Source organism: Psittacula echo, assembly GCF_963264785.1.
Source record: "Psittacula echo genome assembly, chromosome: 4".
Lineage (NCBI taxonomy): Eukaryota > Metazoa > Chordata > Aves > Psittaciformes > Psittacidae > Psittacula > Psittacula echo.
The window spans coordinates 116,953,015-116,974,474 of record NC_137738.1 but is presented as its reverse complement, the minus strand read 5'-3'; the positions used below and the strand labels follow the sequence as shown (position 1 = coordinate 116,974,474).

General features: G+C 40.9%; 1 protein-coding gene across 1 annotated transcript in view; it reads left to right on the top strand.

Moving 5' to 3' along the window:
• The window catches only part of PLCB1 (phospholipase C beta 1), a gene marked incomplete at its 5' end in the record, with an annotated part of 398,924 nt that overhangs the window by 233,047 nt on the left and 144,417 nt on the right, over positions 1–21,460 (top strand). The window contains 4 exons of the mRNA XM_080615239.1: positions 7,476–7,616; positions 14,878–14,957; positions 18,321–18,374; positions 18,926–19,001. Coding sequence (XP_080471365.1) covers positions 7,476–7,616; positions 14,878–14,957; positions 18,321–18,374; positions 18,926–19,001 — 351 coding nt within the window. The remainder of the gene's footprint in view (positions 1–7,475; positions 7,617–14,877; positions 14,958–18,320; positions 18,375–18,925; positions 19,002–21,460) is intronic.

The window sequence follows — 21,460 nt, the reverse complement described above, 5'->3', positions numbered from 1 at the left end:
CTATAGATCAGCTTACCTCCTGTTTCTCTATGAAGGAAAAGTATGTTTTATGCAGGCACATATTCTCTCTTCCTCAAAAGTTTTACATCATAGAAAAAGAAGTAGTTTTACAGTTCTTCACAACCCATTCCTGGTAAACTTGGAGTATTGAAGTTCTTATTTCAAGCATGGAAATGGGTTAAGCTATTTTAGAAAAAGCAGTTGTTCTGGAATAAGTGTTTCAGAGAGAGTTAATTGGGGTTGACTCTTTGATGTATGATTTGTGGTAGCCTTTCATCCCTGAGAATTTCTATGGGAAGAATAGGCCTTGGATTTCAGTTGCATCTGAGGCATTTGGTGTTGCTGAACATCCCAAGCAAGATCTGTCCTGGAAGTAAGTGGATGTCTTGGATCTCCTTTCCAGGGACTAACTCTTGTCTCTAAAGCATTTCTGATTCCTTTTACCTAATACTGTGTTTTACTCTAGGAATATTCCACTGTATTACCTGAGCAGATGGTCAGTTTAAAACCTTAGATTATTGAGAGCAATTTTTGAAGAACCATCCTTTTGTTTTGTACACACTCACTTAGCTGCACCAAAGGGGTGTCTTGGTGGCTCAGGTGTTTAAACAAGATCCTGGCTCTATTTCTGTGCGTAGGTAGCTATGGTGATACGCAAAATCGCAACCCATTCTGAACCCCTAGAAATGAGAAAAAAATTCAAAGAAGAAGTATATGCAAATATTTTGGTCATACATAGATCCTGCTGCACTGTTGTGAAACATATGAAGATATATTTGTGTTAAAACCATAGTGCAGTTTTTATCATTATTGGACTAAATGTGTTTCTGGCTTAATGATAATGAATTTGGTAAAAATTACTTGATATAAATGAATATATTTAAATATCAAACTTCCTATGAATCCTGTGTAATAATAGAAAAGGGAGTTTGGAGAACACTGTTTTGAGTATCTTTGATGTAGTAATTGGAGTATATTCATTTCACCTGACTGTCATTAAGGAAGACAGACAAAATCCTGTCATTGAGTTTGTAGGTGTGATTCCCATGTATGGACATTCTCTTTAATCAGTGAAAGGGATTGCTGAAAGATAAACTTGATAGTTTTGACTTTGGTCTCAACAAAGGAAGGAGAGGGAGAAGAAAGGCACGTTTCTTTGAAGGATGAGCTGTCAATCCACTTGATGGGAAGTTCTTAGTCCTGTACTGTGCTGTTGCTAGGTGATGTGTGCCAGGAGGGGTCTTTGAAATCCATATCAAGACTGTTAACAGTAAATTTAAGCCCATTAGTGAGAGCATTTTGTTTCTGAGGGTCAGGCTGGGGCACAGCAGCAGTTCAGAGCTGCTCAAGAGGCCATGCAGAGGTCCTTTGGCAAGGAGAGGTGTGGGGTGGGGTTGTCTCAGCTCCAGAAGTTAGGCATCTGTAAATGGCTTGCACCTGCACCTTGTGTCCTCACTAGGCAGAACACAGACCATCAGGTGGGTAATTTACTCCTCTCTGACACAGGTGGGGAAATAACTACCCAGAGAGGTGCTTTACTTATTGTTTGGCTGTAGGTGTAGATGAAGGGATTGGGCAAGATGAGGCACTTAGCCTCTAGAGACAAAGATAAGAAGCAACTTTTAAGTGTCATCATGGATGTAAGAAGTCTTGTAGGCCAGAGCTGTGTGTTTTGCCTACCACATGCAGTGTAAAATCATTTCAATGGACTATTAGAGGGCAATTCCTGCTCATATATGGCTGTCCCTGCTTGCATTGTGGAGTTTGGTTGGATTGCTTCAGTGGAGCTGGGCTTGGGAAGTCTGCTGGAGTTCTTAGCTAGCCATAGGGGTAAGTGCTCTGGTTTTAACAGAAACTTTATGCTTCTTATATATACTGCCCTGTAATATCAATTTATCTGGTGCTTAAAAGGTTAAGATCTGATGTTTGAAATCTGGGTCAAGTATCTTAAACACCCATGCTATATATATGTATGTATATATATTATTGTGGATAAACAATCTGTGATAAAGCATTCCTGAAGATAAGACATTGTTCTATTTGAAGAAAATCTGTGGGAGTTTTGCCTTCGACAGAGTCACAATGAAAGCTCCTATTTTAGCAAGGTTCTTTGTTTAATTTAAGCACAAATCCGAGTGTTTCCTGGAAAACTCTTTGCATATGTAGCTATCTAATTATGCTGCTTTCCTCCCCATCTCACTTCTCCTGGGATACATAAAGAACTAGAAAAATATAAATGCAGTTTGAAATGCTTGGAAATCTCATTCTGATGAGCATGAAACTAAGATGAAAGTCAGTTGCCATTTTTGTTTCAAATTGCTTCTGAAATATCAAGACACAAATACAACCATTCGGGATTATGGTATAGAGTCTAGGGGATTCTGAAGTACCCTGATAGCTATGTAATATAGTTTAAAAAATGTATAATTCTGTCCAACCCTGCTTTAATGAAAGAAACATTTGCTTCAGGGCATTTTAAAGTAAGGAGTGTGGCATTTATTTAGTACTAGAAAGAGAAAACATTTGGAATGTGCAAATCAGATTGATGGAAGTAATGAAAATAACTGATAAATGCGAAGTTTATGCATAGGGTTTGGTGGTGGTTTGGTTTGGGGGTTTTCTTCAGGCATCTACTTTTTGGAGGCTTTGAGAGCCCTTTCATGCCTATTGCTTCAGTAGGACTCAAGTATTAACTGGCATCATAAAAACAATGTTTTACTGCACGAGCTGGCTGAGAAAGTAGTTTCAGCTGATAGCTGTTAAGGGCAGGGAGCGTTTGGCATTTTGCATGCAAAGGGGTGAATGTTGTATAAATAGCATATAGTACCTACTGTATATAGACTATACATGTAGTGTAGTCTATAATGACTCCTTTAGATATTTTGTACAGTAAATTAATGTCTTCAAACACCAGAAATTCCTATACTTTAATTGCACAACTCTTTTAGGAACCCAGGAGTTCTGGCTGAATCTTTTGCTAATCACCCAGTTTGGCCATCATGTTGCCTGTAACTATTAAACCCCAAGGAAGGTCTTTAGCATTGGACAGATTCTTCTGCTATTTAATATGGGATCAAACAGAGCTGCTCCCCAAGATGGTGCTGCAGCTTTGAGTAACAAAAGGTGATGCCTTCCAGCTGAGGTGAAACCTTGGGTGACCTGCTGCCCCATGGCGTGTTTACATCACAGTTTGAGTTCTACTGCATGGAAGCCTTTTAGATACATCTATATAGATATCTGCATGGCAAAGTATTAAAACACCAGGAATTTTGTGCGGGCAGATGGAGTGCTGCAGGGTTTCACAAACAAGTTTAAAGAGCTGGAGATACTTATTAAAAGATGCTGCCGCATTTATTGTAATGTGCTAGGATTTCAGTGGTAAGAGGTACATTTTAATAACACCAGCCACAGCTGAAAGCAGTCTTTATGGAGCTTGTCATTAATGTGGCGGAGCAGCCTCTTGAAGTTTATGTTATTTTTATGATTTCCAGTGAAAGGAAAACACAACAGGAGAAAGTTTTGGAAGTCTGATTGAAATCTGGTTTTATCCGTCTGTCTACAGGATCCTGGTTTCTAACAAAACATCGTTATTTGTTCATGAAAGGTGTAGGACTGCCATAACCTTTTATTACATTTTTCATGTTTATGGATAATTTTCTTCTCTTTTCTGGTTTTGTTTGGGGTTGATTTAAGGTGTATTTTTCTTTTGATAGATTTGTCAAGACAGCAGGGCCAAATAGGGAAGGTTTTTTGCCAAGTGAGCAGATAGTCCTCTGGCCAACTCTTGCTTCAATTTGACATAGTTAGGCTGGTTTTTAATGAATTCTAAAGCTGTTTGTGCTGCCAGCAGCATCCTTGCCACCTTCTCTGTATTTCTCTGCTCACAATTTACATCTCCTTCAGGAATGTGTCAGCCTTCTTAACAACAGAGATGTCCCATCAGGAAAACTGGCTTTCCTGGCCCAGTTTCAGGGCACGTCTTCAGGCAGCTCAAGTCCTTGAGCAGAAGCTCCTGCTAGACTTTACTGGAAGGGAGGAAGCAAGCTGACATCTAGACATTGTGAGTAAAGGAGATTAAAGGATGCTCCTTTGTCAGAAAACATAAAAACAGACTTAAATCATTGTGCTACGAAGGGAACTTTGAGCTACGTGAGCACTGATCATCCCATGGGCATGTTCCTTAACATGATAGAGCTTCAATAGCTCAGGTGTTCAAAAAAGGACTATAATCAATAGTAAATAGATATAATTCTTCTGATTGTCTCTCAAGAAGCTCAATTTGTTCATAATACAGCCCCAGTCTAGCAAAGAGCTTATGCCAAAAACCAGTCTGTCCACTTGGGAGCCAGCATATCAAATGCAGCTCCAAACAGCAGCAGACTTTCAGTCTCGTTCCTCAAAATGGAATTATCAAAATCAAAATAATCCGATTTACATAGAAGAAGCTAAATATAGTCTTGTTGCTTGGGTTTTTTCCATGTCCTTTTCCTATCATCTCCACGGGAAAACTTGCTGACATTTTAAAAAGGGCTTTAATTCATAGAACTTTAATGGTCTTCAAGGTTTTGATAAAGGATATTTTGCTCATCCTCTTAGTAGTGTTTGCAGCTAAGTGTGGTAATAAGGGAGCAGAGCTGTTCATGAGGAATGCAAAGAGCTGACAGTGTGCTTTGGTATCTAAATTTGAGTACTTCCCATCTGAGGACCAAGTTATATGACCTAGATCATCAGCTAAGGGCTAAGTTGTCACTGACAAATGGAAATGCATCTGTCACCCTTAAAGGGCAGATACACCCATGGCAGGGGTCAAAAAGGATGTGAATCCTGTTAGTATCAAAATTACTCTCTTTCACTGAGCTTATAATAAAAGTATCTATTTTAAGTCTGTGGAGCACATGGCAGATTACATTGAGGTAGCTCGGGATATGTTTATATCTTTTATTAATGAGTGCTGGGTCGCAGCCAGAGAATGTATTGCTGTAAGGGACTGTGTGCTTCAAACTTCGTTAGATATGTCTTAGGGAATAGAAGAATTCAATATTTTACTCATCTAAACCCAGCTACCCAAAGAGGATGATCTGTCCAATTTCTTGCCTTTAAAACATGGAGAAAAATCCTGTGATTTGGAAAAGCAAATTCATACTCACATTGCCTGATTGGCCACTTACTCTGTACTTCTAACAGCCTTCCTGAGCCAGTCCCAGGTAACTTTGCTTTTGATGAATTCCCTTTGGAAGAAGCATCCCATTTCAAATATGTTTCTTTTCTGTTCTGTGATGCATGGCTAATGCATATCTTGGACTAACTAAAGTGCGATCCATCACAGAGACATTCTGTAGCTGACTATAAATACAAAAGCAAAAGGTTTCTCTTCTTTCTTCTTTTGTTGATATTGAATACAGTTCATCACTGAGTGAGCAAGAGGTTCAGCTAGGGAAAGGAAGAAAGGAATGACAATTATATGGAAGAATGAAACCAGATAGACAATCCTGTTCCAGTTGAGTTCAGAAAGAATGATGCTCTTCCCAGACAGGCCCTTGAGCAGAAGCATTTATCAGTCTGATTTTGGGTTTGAAACGGTAGAGAATAAAAATCAGATGAGTTATCATCTCCCAGAGAAATGAAACAAAGCTTTGTAGCATTCAGCCTATAAATAGAAGAGAAAGTAATCCATCTAGTAATACACATCACTAATTTAGCATCTTCGGGGCATTTCTCTAGCTATTCTCCTAGGTGTAAGTTATACTTTGTCTTTCTCATTCAAATCCTCATCTGGGGAGCACAGCTACTATTTTTACATCTCTCCTTTGTTTTTTTCTTATGTGAAAGCCTGTCATTAACTTGTTTACCGACAAAATTGTCTTTGTCTCAGCACACAATCATATTCCTTCTTTATAGAGCTCCCAAATTCTGTCTGTTTTCCTGCAGTGCTTGCCATCCTACCCAGTATTTAATGAGGCTCAGCATCATACAATAGACAGCCTTGTACTTTCTTTCCGGTTAATACATCATACTTCAAAATGCTTTCCTAAACCTTGTAACGTATTTGTTGAACATATTGATAATGCCATTGCCTACAAGCAGATACGGTACCAATCAGCAGATGCCCTTTAGACTGATGTCTTGTTGATACAGGATTTCCTGCAAGATCTATGAAAAAGAGCTCTTTTTATCATCTCAAGTTTATCATTGTGTTATATTGAACCTAATTTGTAACAGTCAGTGGAGATTTAGATTATGATACTTCTTAATATTTAATAACTTTTAAATGACAAACACTAAACATATGCAGACAGTGGGGAGGGAGTTTGAAGTAAGAGTGAAATGTGAACTGCAGGATATATATGTATCAGTTTTGAAACCATTTGATCTCTACACAGAATCTGTCATCTCATAGTGGTGCTATTTGCTGGCCATTTCTTAGTATTTGTAGCAGAATGATGAATCTTGCCTTTCAGGAAACCTGAGCTTTCAAACTAAAGGATTGAAGTCAGTCATGCAGGGCTTCTTTTCATCTGTCTTTTGCCTTTATAAACTTCATGTTGAGGCCAAGGACCAAGCAGTTTTCTTGGTTTGAAAAACACTGAATGCATTTCTTGGAAATGCTGCAGCCTAATAGCAACCAGTAGAGTCACAAAATAACCTGAAATTTGTCTCGCATGCTACCAATGAAGCTGAGGTTCAGGCTATTATTAGCTGATAAAAATCATTGAACATATCTTTCCTTCACAGAAATGTTATGTAGTCATTGCTATATTAAGGATCGGAACAAGCTGCCCAGGGATGTGGTTGGTCACCATCCCTGGAGGTATTTAAAAGATATGTAGATGTGGCACTTGGTGACATGGTTTAGTGGTGGACTTGGCAGTGCTGGGGGAGCGGTTGGACTCAATGATCTTAGAAGTCTTTTCCAACCTGAACGATTCTGTCATTCTATATTGAATATAGACATGAAAAAAAAGCCCTAAATATTAAATATAAATGGAATATATGTATTTAAATAATACATGACTGTTTGAACATGAAGATGAAAGGGAAGGGCATCACCAAAATTCCATTATTCATTTCATAGTGTTAATTCCAACCAGTCTTCTTAATTTCTCAGGAAAACCTAAGTTCTCACGTTAAGGTTTATCTAAAATCCATTAAAACCATAGAGAATCTCTCTGCCAAGGCCAGTAGCCTTGGGACAGATTGTGTTATTTTGACAAGCAAAACAGTTTATGTGTGCTTAAACTCTGAGGCAAAAATAACTGCAAATAGGAATGTGCAGCCATCAACTGGACAGCTTTTAGCCTGTACTGTTGCTATACAGAGCTCAAAGGCTTTGGAGGATTTACAGTACTGATTTTCTCTTTATTCTATGTTAATAACTTTGCATATTTGAATGAATGTTATTTGCAAAAATAATCACCTCTTTCAGTATAAGTATTTGCAAAAGATTGTTAACTCTTTTGCACTGTGTTTGCTTGCAGGATCCCAAACTGCGTGAGCTGTTGGATGCTGGGAATGCAGGAGGTCGCCTGGAAAATCGAATGATAACTGTTGTCTATGGCCCAGACCTGGTCAATATCTCGTACTTGAACTTGGTGGCATTCCAGGAGGATATAGCAAAGGTAATATGACATTCATCTGTGTCATATAAAATTCATGTTTATGAAGTGTTAGTTTGAGATATGGATAAGTGAGATAACAGTGGAGATTGTTATGAAATGAACCTCACTTGTGTTACAGAGTTGTGCTGCTCAGCACCCAAGAGGAAACGTGCAGTCATTCTTTTTCAGGGAGTTTATTTAGCAAAGTTTGTGCCCCTGGTATTTGTGCTCATCTTCAGAACATTGCTGTAAATCCCAAACACACACTGGGAAAATAATGGTACACACAAATTTTTACTCAGCTATGAGATGTGTGCTGTGACTTTCCAAACACATCTCGGGCTCTTTCAGTAGTTATCACCCTTTTACGCTTGTTCTTGGTGTGTGTGAATTATGGATCATCTGTGAGAGCCAAGTTTGGAACCAGCTGACTTTTTAAGGTTGGCCTATATCAAAGTAGTGGGAACCTACAATCTACATTGTACGCTCAAGCAGTCAGCAATCACACACCTTAACACACACGTAAATATTCCTGTTTGTCTTCAAAGGTCAGTTTTAAGCATTGAATTTTGCCTACTGATAGCCCTTGGTAAGAATTGCATAGTCAATGTCATTATCTTAGCAAAGTAGTTTTTCCATGCAGGTGTACAGTCCCTTCATTTCTGTCCAACATACCACAGAGTTGTTTGTGCCAAGCAAGTTTGATTTGATGTTAGTACATCTCTTGGTTTTGGTTTGTTTGGGTTTTTTTCCCCTCTTCTTCCAATTTCTATACAACTCAGTTGCGGTTATTGAAGTGGGAGCTCTTTGCTTTATCTCTTCCAAATTGACATTCAAAAGCTTTCCGCTTCCATTCATACAGGTAGACTCTGGTGGCAGCCTCCAGATAACCACACACAGAACACACTTTAACATGGTTTGCATCCTCAAGTGCACTAGGTTGCACTAAAATGATTGTTTCTCTGTAGGCTGCAGTTATTTAACAATAGTAATGAGGTATCTTGTCACCTCACAGGCAACAAGGGTGGTCAGACCAACTGAAAAATGGTCATAGGATGAAAGTCTTGAGCAAGGAAGAGATATTTTTGCTTGCCAGTTTTCTGTCTTTGCTAATCTTCATTGGTCAACTGGTCAGCTTGGCAAAGACACAGATTCTGTCGTCTCACTGATATGAAAGAACAGAAACCGTAAAAACAGAAAGCCAACCGTATCCTGAGCTGCATCAAAAGGAGTGTGACCAGCAGGTCGAAGGAGGTGATCCTGCCCCTCTACTTTGCTCTCGTGAGACCTCACTTGGAGTATTGTGTGCAGTTCTGGTGTCCTCAACATAAAAAGGACATGGAACTGTTGGAACAAGTCCAGAGGAGGCCACGAGGATGATCAGGGACTGGAGCACCTCCTGTATGGAGACAGGCTGAGAAAGTTGGGGCTGTTCAGCCTGGAGAAGAGAAGGCTGCGTGGAGACCTCAGAGCAGCCTTCCAGTGTCTGAAGGGGGCCTACAAGGATGCTGGGGATGGACTCTTCATCAGGGACTGTAGTGACAGGACAAGGGGTAACGGGTTCAAACTGAAACAGGGGAAGTTTAGATTGGATCTAAGGAAGAAATTCTTTACTGAGAGGGTGGTGAGGCACTGGAATGGGTTGCCCAGGGAGGTTGTGAATGCTCCATCCTTGGCGGTGTTCAAGGCCAGGTTGGACAGAGCCTTGGGTGACATGGTTTAGTGTGGGGTGTTCCTGCCCATGGCAGGGGGGTTGGAACTGGATGATCTCAAGGTCCTTTCCAACCCTAGCTATTCTATGATTCTATAAACAAACTGCGTTTGTGGTGGTCTGTGGACTGCTGAGTGGGAAGTGCTGTCCTCAGACTTGAAAACATACAGCTATACTCCACAGGGTGGTTAAGAGATCTGAACACTGCAAAAGCAATTGAACCAACACTTCAGGGAGGAAAAACCCCAACTATCTAAGCCTATGATGGAAAATGCAAAGGTATGCTAAAGCTTTACCAGCAACAACTGATTAGCCCTTACTATGAGCAAATCACCCAGATCAGAACCCTATGTCCTTTTCTGCTTTCCTGTCTAGCCCACAGTCAGTAAGCTATAATAATTTAGCCACAACAGTGCAGAAATTGGTATTTTAGGGCTATTTTCTGTTTGATAATGGAACCTTAAGATACAGTAGATAAAATCATGTTTTAGAAAAGCTTGGCTGCTTTAAATCCTGAGTAGCTCCTACAATCTGAGTAACTAAGAACCTAAATCTTCCTTGTTATTTGTAAATGCGGTAGACCGAACAAATTACTATTTTGTCAGCCAAGCACTGTGGCCTGAGGATGTGATTTTCAAAGCACTGCGGATTAGCTGTGCTTGCTTTGAGATCACATTAAGTATCCCGATTGTTTCAGTGAAAACTGAGTTTTGATCACTATTGAATGCATCTAAAAATTCTTCCCTTTTTAACATGTTTTCCAGCTTTATTTGAGCCAGACCACAGGATCTTGTCCTTATCTCCAGGACCCATGTAATGACTCAGAGCAGTCGTAATAAATAAGCACATGAGGCACAAATCATCTCTTCAGGGAGCTCAGAGAAGGCCTGTAAATACACAATGTTTTCAACATCACACATGCAAATTTTGACCCTTCCTGTTGCTGACGTTCCAGGGAAAGCAAGTGCCAGGGAAAAACTCCCCCACCTTTCCTTTTTCAGTGCATGAGTATTATTTTGGATTAACCTTTCATTTCTGATACCTTATCTTTCAAGTTGTGTAACAAGCATCAGTCCTTTCTTGGAGCAAAAAGGCGAAGAAAACTCCAGTGGTCCTAGTGAGGCAGCTAAAGTTATTCAATTATGGGGGTTTCCTCCTTTGCAAGAGGTTTCCTGTGCTGCTACAAACTCTCTTCATCACCTCCACTGGCCAAGTTGTGGGGAAATTATGAAAATAGGAGCCTTGGGCTATTCAACTTGCTTTAAATAAACCAAATACAGAGCTAGAACTGACAACACAGGCACCTTGTATTGTTCTGTGTGCATTCCTCCAGGAGAAAGTAACTAAAGTGCACTAGTGATGAGCTGAAGTGCACTGTGCAGCTGGTTTGCTCAAAGAATGCAGCTTGAAATTCGTTAGGTAATGGTCTAAAAGGCAGATTGCTGAACAGTTCTTGATGATGGAGAGAAGTAGCACTGATACAGTGCTTGCTTATTTTCAGACAGGTGTGCCTGTGCCTGTCATGGGACAGGATTTGTGACTGTCCATACACATAGGGCTGCAGCAACCAGGATAAAGGAAGAAGTTTATTGTCAAACCCTATTCTGAGCAGATGCTCTTTTTCTGCCTTTGTTGTCAACATGAAGTCATCCAACCTGTGAACATCTGTTTGCTCTACAGGATTTAATTCTCTTCCCAAATCCATGAACTACAAAAGCGAATGTCTCATCTTTCCTGTCTCTTTTCTCTCACTCTGTTTTGTGCCTGTCATGCCAACTGTGCTCTCATCACCCTAGTCCGTCCTGGCCACACTGGCCCTTATCTAGAGGCCAAGGAAATCTGTTTCTTCTTGGTTTGATGAGCTTTGGATAAGATCCATCAGTAAGAACTGATGAATTCCTCCATAAATTAAATTATATCATCAAAGGTGATTCAAAACTTGGGCTATACTTTGCTTTCCAGCATACCTCTTTATTTGTCCGACTTCCCTGGCATATGTAAGAGCTTGATCAGTGTAATAAAATGATAAAGCAAACTGTATAAATTCACATCTATTTGGTGCATTTTTAACTGAAGTTCATAAGGATACCGAAAGTGTGGAATTTGAGCAGCTTGCTTTGTTAACCTCCCACCAAAAACAAATGTGCAAGAAACCCTGCCTTCACACGTAGTCACTTCTGATTTGAAGGAAGTGTTTTCAAGAATGTGTGCTGTCTTTTCTCATGAAAAAGGTCTCATTTCTTCTGTTATGTCTTATCATAGATATCCTGATGCATGTGATAGGGGAATTACTTCACTGAGCAACAGATTTCCGAATGAACTGCTGCTTATACGCTACCTGCCAAAGCACAGAACAGTTAAATAATCTGTTAGTAAAGTTCACAGGAATGATGTAAATATGAATTAGAGTAACAGGACGTAGCCAAGAGGAGATTGAGTTCAGAGAGTTCTTATCATGATGGATGGGACTTGGTTGGAGTTGAATGGCGGAAGGCTGGGTTCTTCCGCTACCAAACCGGATCAGAGCCTTCCAGTCTGCAGTTTGTTGGCACTAGTACAGGCATATTTCAAAATACCCAGATTTATATTTTCCTATTGTGCTGCTCCTGTACAGGAGTCTGCAGCCTCTGAATCACTATAGTGATTCGAAGGCTGTTAGAACCTTTCCACAGTACGCTGTTTTCTTTCTGCACGTAACCGTTTCTACCCTGCGGAGCACTCTCACCGAGAGCTGCCTTCTGGAATTGCTGCTGCTGGTAAAGATGGCTGCAGGGTACATTGTGCTTGGGGTTAGAGTATGAGCTTTGCTCTGTATCATGCAGCAAACCCAAGGAAACAGAGCCATTTGGTAGCTGAAGCAGCAAGACGCATCTTGGCTCACAGCTTGGTGCAAGCCCATCAAAGTCAGTCCAGCGCATCTCCTTTATTTCTTCGGGTCTGTGCTCAGGGCTGTTGTTCCCCCTCCTGCTGTGGGTTCAGACCACTGACTGGAAAGATGATATGATCCTTGGCTTATTTTCTGACCTTGGGTTTTGGCTGTGGCTCTGTGGTGGCTGGAATTAAGACCCTAAAATGGGAGAGGCAATGAGCAAGTATTGTTGACTTGGCATCTGCATTGTCAGAAATGGCTCAGCCTGTAGGTAGCCCTTAGAATATTTGGCAAGAGCGTTTGATCACTTTAAAGAGCCAGGAAAAGCTAGCAAAGGAACATGGCAAGACTGTTTATACAAATAATGCTTGTGACAGGCACATAATAATTGAGTTCCTCTTGCATTCCTGTCAACAAGCACTTGGACAAAGAGAAGGAAGAGCCAGGGTGTGGGATACTCCTGAAGTGCCCCAGTTCCGTGTTCTACAAAATACTTCAGTTTAAGCCCAGCAAAACCAGTAAGATCAAACCAAAGTCTATCAAGATCAGTTAAAAGCCAACATATTTTCAATTTCTCAATCATCATTTATATTGCCAATAATCTCTGCAGCCATTAGTGTCACAGGGAGAGGTTTTAACTGCTATTATTAGTGCCTAAACAAAGCAGTGTTTACAAGATGAGCCTATTCCGAGCCTGGAAAAATGACTTGCCAAGAAGAAAAACAGATGCTGCCCTTAATACACTTTCTGTTCCAAGAGTCACAGCGAAGCAGTTGTGTTGCTAATGAACCCGACTCCTTTCTCACACCCCTGGCTTTTCAGATTAGACCCGAGAAGGGAAAACAATTTAAGCAGCAAAATGGAAGTGGTCACGAGAGGTGGAGGGGAGGGCCGGCTCAGCACAGTGGTTTGCCTCCAGAACAATGAGGCTGTGGCTGAGAGAGGAAGGTTTCTCTGCCAGAAATAGCAGTCATGAGGAGGTGTGTTGTCACAGCTGCTCGGGGGTGAGGTTGTAAATGGTGTGGACTTGAGGATCTGATAGCTGAAGGGTATCAGAGACCCATGTAACAGTAGGTGCATAGGTGGGCTTATCTCCTCCTTGTTGGGAGTGGCTGTGTGACACCAGTTTCAGGATCAAGATCTGGTAACCTTAAGGAGAAAACCTTAGCATGTTAAAAAATAGAAAACATTATAACTTGTGAAACTCTCTCAAATCAGTCACCTACTCAGGTAGAATCCTGGGGCTTTTTAGGGAAAACAAGCTCATAAGCTCCGAAGTGATGTAGCAACCTGTGTTTCATTTGAAGTCAGTGATGCTTCCCATCGTTATCAGTTCATGTTAGAATGAAATCATCCAGTTTTTATATCTCAAAAAGAAGAGCTAGGGAGAGTGAATTACTTCCAAAGAGAGGCTGTGTGGCAACGGGGATTTTGGATCTGAATTGGAATGAAGGAAACTCAATTTTGGTTTTTCAAATGACACTTAGAAAACTTCATCAGGTTATAAAAAATAAACGTCACATTCTTTGCAAAGGCATTGTTTATTTTCATGCCTTTCTCTTAAAGGAGTGAAAGAAAGCCAGTGCTAAACTGCAGTTGTGATCTGAAAGGATTGCAGTTAAAGCCTGTAAATAAGCACAAAGCCAGCAAGGAAAAGTGCGCTGAAGTTGTGAATGAAAAGCTGCAGGAGAGACCTGCAAGGGAGGAGAGCGAGAGAACAAGCAGTGAGAGTCTAAACTTGGATCAGCCTTTCTGGAAACCCAGGAAGCTCTGAGGCTTAAGGGAAGGACTTTAGCAATGTGCATAGAAGTGGGAAAAAATAAGAGAGGAGAAGTAAGGGAAGCCTCCATCAGCAGCTGCAGGACGTTTCTCCCCTATGTCAGTGTAGCAAGAGGGAAAACAATTTAGAGAGGGATAGGACCACATGTAAGGGTGTGCAGTAGGGAGGAAAAGAACATTTCTATTTGAAGTTGCATCTTGTTCCTTGCATATCAGAGTAATTTATATTTATTCCTATATATTTCTGCTGTGTTGTGGGGGGTGTTTAAGCATGTTACTTACGTTGGCTGTAAGAGCTAAGGTAAAGTCAGTACTTAAAGTTCTTAATTTGGTATCCACCATAAATATAAGGTGTGACATTTGTTGTCTGAATCACTTCATGACCTGTAGAGTGTGGTGTGGAGGCTCTTACAACACACTCTTACAGGAGGGGACACTGACACAAGAGACCTGCTATGGTATTGTCTGTATCCCACCCTGTCAGTTCTGTTTGTCTTCAGAGGGATTTAAGCCCATTTCAGTTTCATTTTATAAGAATGGTGGTAAAGAGGCTCTTTTTTTAACCCTCAGCCTGTCAACCAGAGCAGCATCCAACACACAAGAAAATGTATTTTTCTGGGGCATTTATTTCACATCCTTCAGGAACTTGAATGTGGTTTGCATCAGGTGTTTATCCATATGATTTATTTCTTTTTCAGTTCAGTGGAATAAGATGCCTTTAAAACTACATTAGTATCAGTCTTCATTTCCTTGCAGCACGAGCAAATCAGGGCTCACAGATGAGGAAGGAAGCTGTGATTGGAAGATCAAGTTCAGGCTTTAATTAGGCACTTTTTACTAACAGTATTGTGTTCAGAGCTATTTTGCATTGTGTAAGTAAACATAGAAACTAAGCCTTATTTAATCAAGTTTTCTCTTTGTAGGAATGGTCTGATGAAGTGTTCAGCTTGGCAACAAACCTGTTGGCACAGAACATGTCAAGGGATGCGTTTCTGGAAAAAGCGTAAGTTGCAACGGATTGAATGCTGTGGGTGTTGCTCTTTGCGTCATTTTCCTCTTTGCTTCTTAGTCACATTGTCATCTATTGTTTCTGCTTTGATGGGTTGTCACTTTGGTAAACACAAGCTTGTCCTTTCTTAGGGTTTTAAGAAGCCTGTTACTGAAACATCACTTAAACAAAACCCCTGTTTGGGTTCTTCTTGCAAACTCCTAAGTCATAGCAAAAGAAAACAGGAGTAAATGCCATGTTCCCCTTCTATACCAAAGGAATAACTTGTACTCTGAAGCTCTCCATTTAAAATGAAAGAATAGTCTGGACTGATTTGCTTCAGGTTTGTTTTCCGTTTTGTTCTGTTATTGATCAAAAAATGAGAAATACAAGTCCATTTTCTTCTCTGTGTTTCACATGATTTGGAGAGAAACTCTGAATCCATTCATCTGGATTCCTTTGCCCAGGGCACAGATTCCAAGTAGAAAAGCTGTTTATGAGAATGTTTAGGGTATAAAAACACACCTCTGAAAGGAAAGAGAACTAAACCTGAGATTAGCAATTCTCAAGTGTATGATAAGCACATGCTGAGGGTGTTTTACATAAGTGACAGCACTGAGAACAGTATGGCAAAGCCTAGAAGATAGTGATGGCGATGAGCTGGGGTACTTGCTTGCCTTTTGGGGGGAAGGAGGTGAGGGTGTGTGTTTACTTCTCAGTGTTTGAGGTACAGCTGAAGTCAACAGAATTTCTTGTAGAAACTGAAGGTTGGACATTGCAGGAACTACAGCTTTGAATCTGATACGGTGTGCTGGGACAGCAATGATGTATTAGGCAAACCAACTCCCAGATGGATGGGAACATTTAACATTTCCTGTTGTCCCCATGTTGACAGTGGAGAAAGCACTGTGTTAACCAAGTGTCAAGAGGAAGAGCAGAGACAACTTCCTGTTACTACTATTTCCATGTCCCTTACTACTCAAATACCTGGCTAGCCATCAGACTTTGCTGACAGATCTGTAACGGGCAGGATTTTGTCTGTACCTAATGGCATTTTCATACCAGATTCAAAGGAGGAACATGTTATCACACAGTGTAGTAGATCCAGTTTTATTTGGAGCCATTTTTTGGTGCTTGTTCAAGTAATATTAATTAAAGATGTAGTCACTGGACATATCGCATAGATTCAGTAGGAAGTGAGTGTGGCATTCCTGTGTTATTTTTTCCTTCTTCCACTAATTAATGAATCACTTGGGAACTGTAGGGTTTCCAGGGTCCACTGCACAGGTGCCAAATCAGAGTCACTTAAGAAATCTTTGATTTAGAAGATTAAAAGTATTTCCCCACTATAATTATTGTACTAAGCAAAGGGTTGAGTACAGTCGTATCAGAACCCTTTTGTTGAAATGGAAAAGCAAATTACATCAGAGCAGAATGAAGGCTTTTTTCTTTGTGGTGTTACAAACAGTGTTGAAAGTGCAGTAGTAAACAGCATGAGCAGCTTTCCTGTGGTTTGGTCAGATGAGAAAAATAGGGTTAATTTGGAGGAAGGGCTGCTGTTTTTGTTGTAATGGGCTCATTCCTCTTTTGTAGCCATGCAGTGTAGGGTTGTGTTGGGGTGCAAAAATGGATGCTAGAGTACATTAGTACTGCAATACTGACTGGTGCAGTAATGAGCAAAGGGTGACTGGGATCAGCATGTATCACTTTTTCAGTCAGCACTGCACTGCTGAAATGAGTCCATTTGTCTGTTACCGATGGGATTATCTCCTAGCAAGCTTTTTAACAGGGATAACCTGGTTGGTTTTCTTAGATGGGCAGATAAAGTTGCAGGGGGAAAAATAGTGTCCCTTGTGTAGCAAAGAATTTGGGAGGAAAAATGGTAGCAAGTACTGGTGGGGGTTGACTGTTTTTCAGACACATTTTGACTTTGCTTTAACTGAAGATCAAAATTCTTCCTCCTTCCAACCCCTCCCATAATTTTCCTGTATTTCTGGCTTTCTTGGCTGTAGAGGAAAACACTAAATGTGACCAGAATGTGCTCAAAAGCTTAAAAAAACTAGAAGGGACAATAAATCAAACCTTTTTTACTAACCGCTGTGATTTTTCCTTTTTACTCTAGATCAGTGCTGGGAGATGGGGCAGGGGTGATAATGGTTTTGTCTGGGCGCACAGCAGCACAAGAGATTTCAGTTTCCAGAAGATGCATTTGAGGAGACCAGGATCTGTGACAATGTTCCTCTTCTAGTCAGGGAGCTTAGCACGTACGGTGTTTTTGAAGCAGTTGCTAATGGCATTTTTGGTTGGGAAGAAAAGGAAAGTTTATTAGAACCATGCAGTTCCTTCTGCTTTTGGTTGGCCAGTGGGTAAAATGAAAAAGCTTTTAAAATCCTCTTAAATACTTAAGTAGACACATTTTTTAACCAGATTATATTTCTGCAAAACTCACTTCAAGGGGAAATGTTTTAGTTATATTCAAGGGGAAGATAGCATGACTTGGAGTGCTTCCTCTTTCCAGGCTACTGCTGGTAGACATTGTGCTGGTAACCAGTAGTCCTCGCATACTGGGGGGAATATCACATCACAGCTGTAGCCCCAACTGCTTCTCATTAAAGCTGCTGAATGACTCCTGTTTCAGTAGGCTTTGAATCAGTATTTTGAAAGGTTTGGATAAAGACATCCTCATCCTGCCTTAATGAGGAAGTGAGAGAAGTCACAGGTCCTGAGATACTGAGATTTCTAAATACTCAGTTCAAAAGCTGAGTAATTGCCTGCCTGTAGATGGTTTCAGCATGTAATTTTTATGCTGCTTCATACTGGAAATGTCTTGGACTTGCCCAGGGCTGCTAAATTTACTGATGCTCTTGCTAGTGCAGAGATATTTCAGTTGCCAGCAATTTGGCTTCCTTCCAGCTGAGGAGTCATAAAACTTAGGGTTAAATGGAGAAACCTTCTCAGTTGTGTTTTGAGGAAGGCTTAGGGAGGCAGAGATGTTGGTGTGCAACAGCAAGGGACAATTTCAGCCTCTGGAAGAGGAGTACAGCCACATTTCCCGTCAACTTGTATAACCTGTGTGCCACAGTCTAGTTTGATAGACTGGTAGGCAGCCTGGGGGAGAAGGAGCTTGGGAGGAGGATAAATTTGTGCATTAATTGTATTTGCCATGTTTTGTTGCAAGACAGACAGACAGTATTTGATACTACACATGCTTTAGTGTTGAAGGAAAAGGTATTTATGATATCCCAACAGCTTTTCGTATTGGCAAAAAAACTGAGTCAGGCTTGCCACATGGTCAGAGCACTAGCACTGAGCTATAAAGGTGGTGGAGAAGTACTTGAAAATGCTGTCAAATAAACCAGGATGCTTTTCTCTCCACAGTTACACAAAACTAAAGCTGCAGGTAACTCCAGAAGGGCGCATTCCTCTGAAGAAGTAAGTTCCCCTTCCTTACTATGTAGTCTGAGTGTGAATATTTGTTTGGGATGAATATATAACCCTTGTATCCAGAATAATAATTGTATCATCTGTTTATGACAGATGCTGCAGGAGAGTATCTTGTGACTATCAGGATGTGTCTGTTCAAATACCCTTTGGGCTAGATTGCCTTTGTGATCTGGAGCAAGACTTTTAGCTTCTCTGCCTTTCTTCATTCCACTTGTGTATAATAAAAAACCCCCATAATTTCTTTACCTTAGACACATGCTGTGAGGATAAATGTGTTCAAACTGCATATTGCTGGGGAATATGAAGAAATCAGTGGTGACTTTCTCAAATAACTATCTGCTCTAATAGCAGCTTGTGTTGAGTAGAGTTAAACTCATTGTGGGCACCATTAAACTCACTTGTGTTACTGAGCAGCCAGCAAATGGAAATAAATAGCTAAAGACCTGATAGACTGGGAAGTAATATTCAGTTACTGAGCCCCATGGGCCATCAAGGCATGTCTTAAAGCTAATTCCCTCTGTTTTGCCTTCATTTTGCAGCATATACCGCTTGTTTTCCGCTGACAGAAAACGGGTAGAGACTGCATTAGAAGCTTGTAATCTTCCATCTTCCAGGGTAAGCATCTGAATTTATTCCTGGACCTTACAACCTGTTGCTTATATTCAGTGACGTTTACTCTCTATTGAGTTGAAGACAGTTTGTCTGAGGCCAGTTGTGCTGTGCTGGTCTTGGTAGCTGCTTTTCTTCCCCACACGGAAGTTCATGATAACCCATCTGCAAATGTGAGTACCTTTGATTTGAAGCTGTGTGAGGACCAGAAGTGCCTGGAAGAAGTGGGACTATATCAAATGCAAGGGCAGGGGATTGTGTGGCCTCTCCTGGAGAGTCCTGTGGGAATATTTAAGAACCCAAGACAGTTGCACATTTTCAAGGCATGATTTCAGTGTTAGCTCGAGGTGTAGCTAACGGGGTAATCTGTTTCCTTCTCACAAAAAAAGCTATAGCTTGAGTTAAGTGACAGTTTAAACTCACCAGCGCTTAGCTAAAAGGTGCATGGTGTAAATGTTGAAATGCTCTATCATCAAAGCTGTTCCTGCTGTGAGGGTGGAACCATTGTATGCTGCTATTCCGGGGTATCTCCTCAACCCCGAGCATTGGCAGGATGCTACATCACCCTTAGGAAGGCTTTTTTCAAGAGGAACAAGCTCGAGCATGTGATTGTGGTTAACACTGGAGTGAATATGTGCTTAAGCTTTCCTCCCAGGTAGAGATTCTCCTCCAAGAAGCTTCTTACGGGATTATTCCTTTGTTTGGAGGGCCAAGAAGTGGGGCAGACCTGGTCTGTGGCAGAGGAGAGCCTGCATCTCCTGATCCCTTGCTCTTGTAGAAAACCGTTCCGTGATGTGTGCTCAGTGTTTGCTTCACCAATGGTTTAACAGAGCCAATTTGTACAGCTGCAGAAGAGCAATGAAAAGAAATCTTCACAAGCCAAACCTCAGCTACCACTTACCAGTGAGACCTTCCTTCATAGGTTTGGGAGCTTAATTCCATAAAATTCCAAGGAGTATCTGTAAAGTAGGTATAAAATGTTATAATAACCTTATCTAAAGCAAGGTCTTGAGGTTAGAAACTTGGAAAGAATAATTTTAAATATGAATTTTCATTGTTAGCAAACAAGATGATGTGCAAAACATCCCTGAAGTGCTGCTTTGAAATCAATTGATTTATCACTTCTGTTTACCACCCATCTCTGGGAAAAAGAATAATCTAAACATCACTGGAGTCCTTGAAAGAAACTGCACCTTTTTCTGCTATTTATTTAAGTAGAGCCAATTTTACATACATACTGCTGGATACTTGTTGCTGGGATACCGTCTTGGAAATTATTCATAGTATAAAGCAGATCCTTTCTGTGCTTGGGACAGAAAAGAAACACACTTCATGCAGCAAAGAAAAAGCTGTTTTGAGCAGCTTTGAACAAAACTGTTTTAGAAGCCAAGTGCTTAAGAAGCATTAAACTCTGAATCTCACAGAGGTTACAGAACAGAAGAAAATCAGTACTTCAGCTACAGCTCTTTTCCTTTGTGTTGCTGTTTATTTGAACAAGTAAAATTCTTAGCTTCGACTTCCAGCTTTTCTGCATCGTTGTACTGCAGGACAAAGGGTGTTCCTGTAAAGCCTTGGGAGAGCACTGGATTCCAACACTGTGCAAGATATGAATCTATATCAGGGGATCTCCCTCAGCAGAATTACCAAGTTATTCCAAGACTTCATGAAAGTCTCATGGACATTAACAGCTTAAGCTTCTTGGTTTCTCATATTCATGCCTCATGAGTTTAGATTGGATATAAGGAGGAAGTTCTTTACTGTAAGGGTGGTGAGGCACTGGAATGGGTTGCCCAGGGAGGTTGTGAATGCTCCATCCCTGGCAGTGTTCAAGGCCAGGTTGGACAGAGCCTTTGGTGGCATGGTTTAGTGTGAGGTGTCCCTGCCCATTGCAAGGGGGTTGGAACTGGATGATTTTAAGGTCCTTTCCAATCCAAACTATTCTATGATTCTATGAAGATCCCTCTAAGGATTTTCTCCCCGCGTTTCCATACCTCTCATTGCTTTAGGAAGACACAGCACTTGTGGGCCATGAATTTCACGTGGTGTTTTGCTGCACCTCAAGGAACCTGGGAATGACCCTAAAACACAAAATGGAATTTGTGGTCTTAAGCAGATCCCAAGGTAGCATTTATCACTCTCTTCCTGACTCACAGCTTCAAGGTTGGGACAGTCCCTCATTTATTTTATGTAGTGATATGAGGACAGGGCAGCCTGAGCTGTGCTGCCAGGGTATATTGTCACTGCAAGGGCTTTTTTGTGACAGTACAAACTTCAGCATCCACTATCCTGCACTTTAGTGTGTATGCTCATCAAGAAACCTCATAGGACAACATGTAGGTTAGTGTGAGAGAAAGAAAAGGTCTCATTGACTTCCTCCTGCTGTAGAAGAGGAGCACCAGAGAGGCTCCCCAGAAATGCCAAAAATGAATTCTTTATTTCATATTTAGGGCCCTTAAAGGATGGAT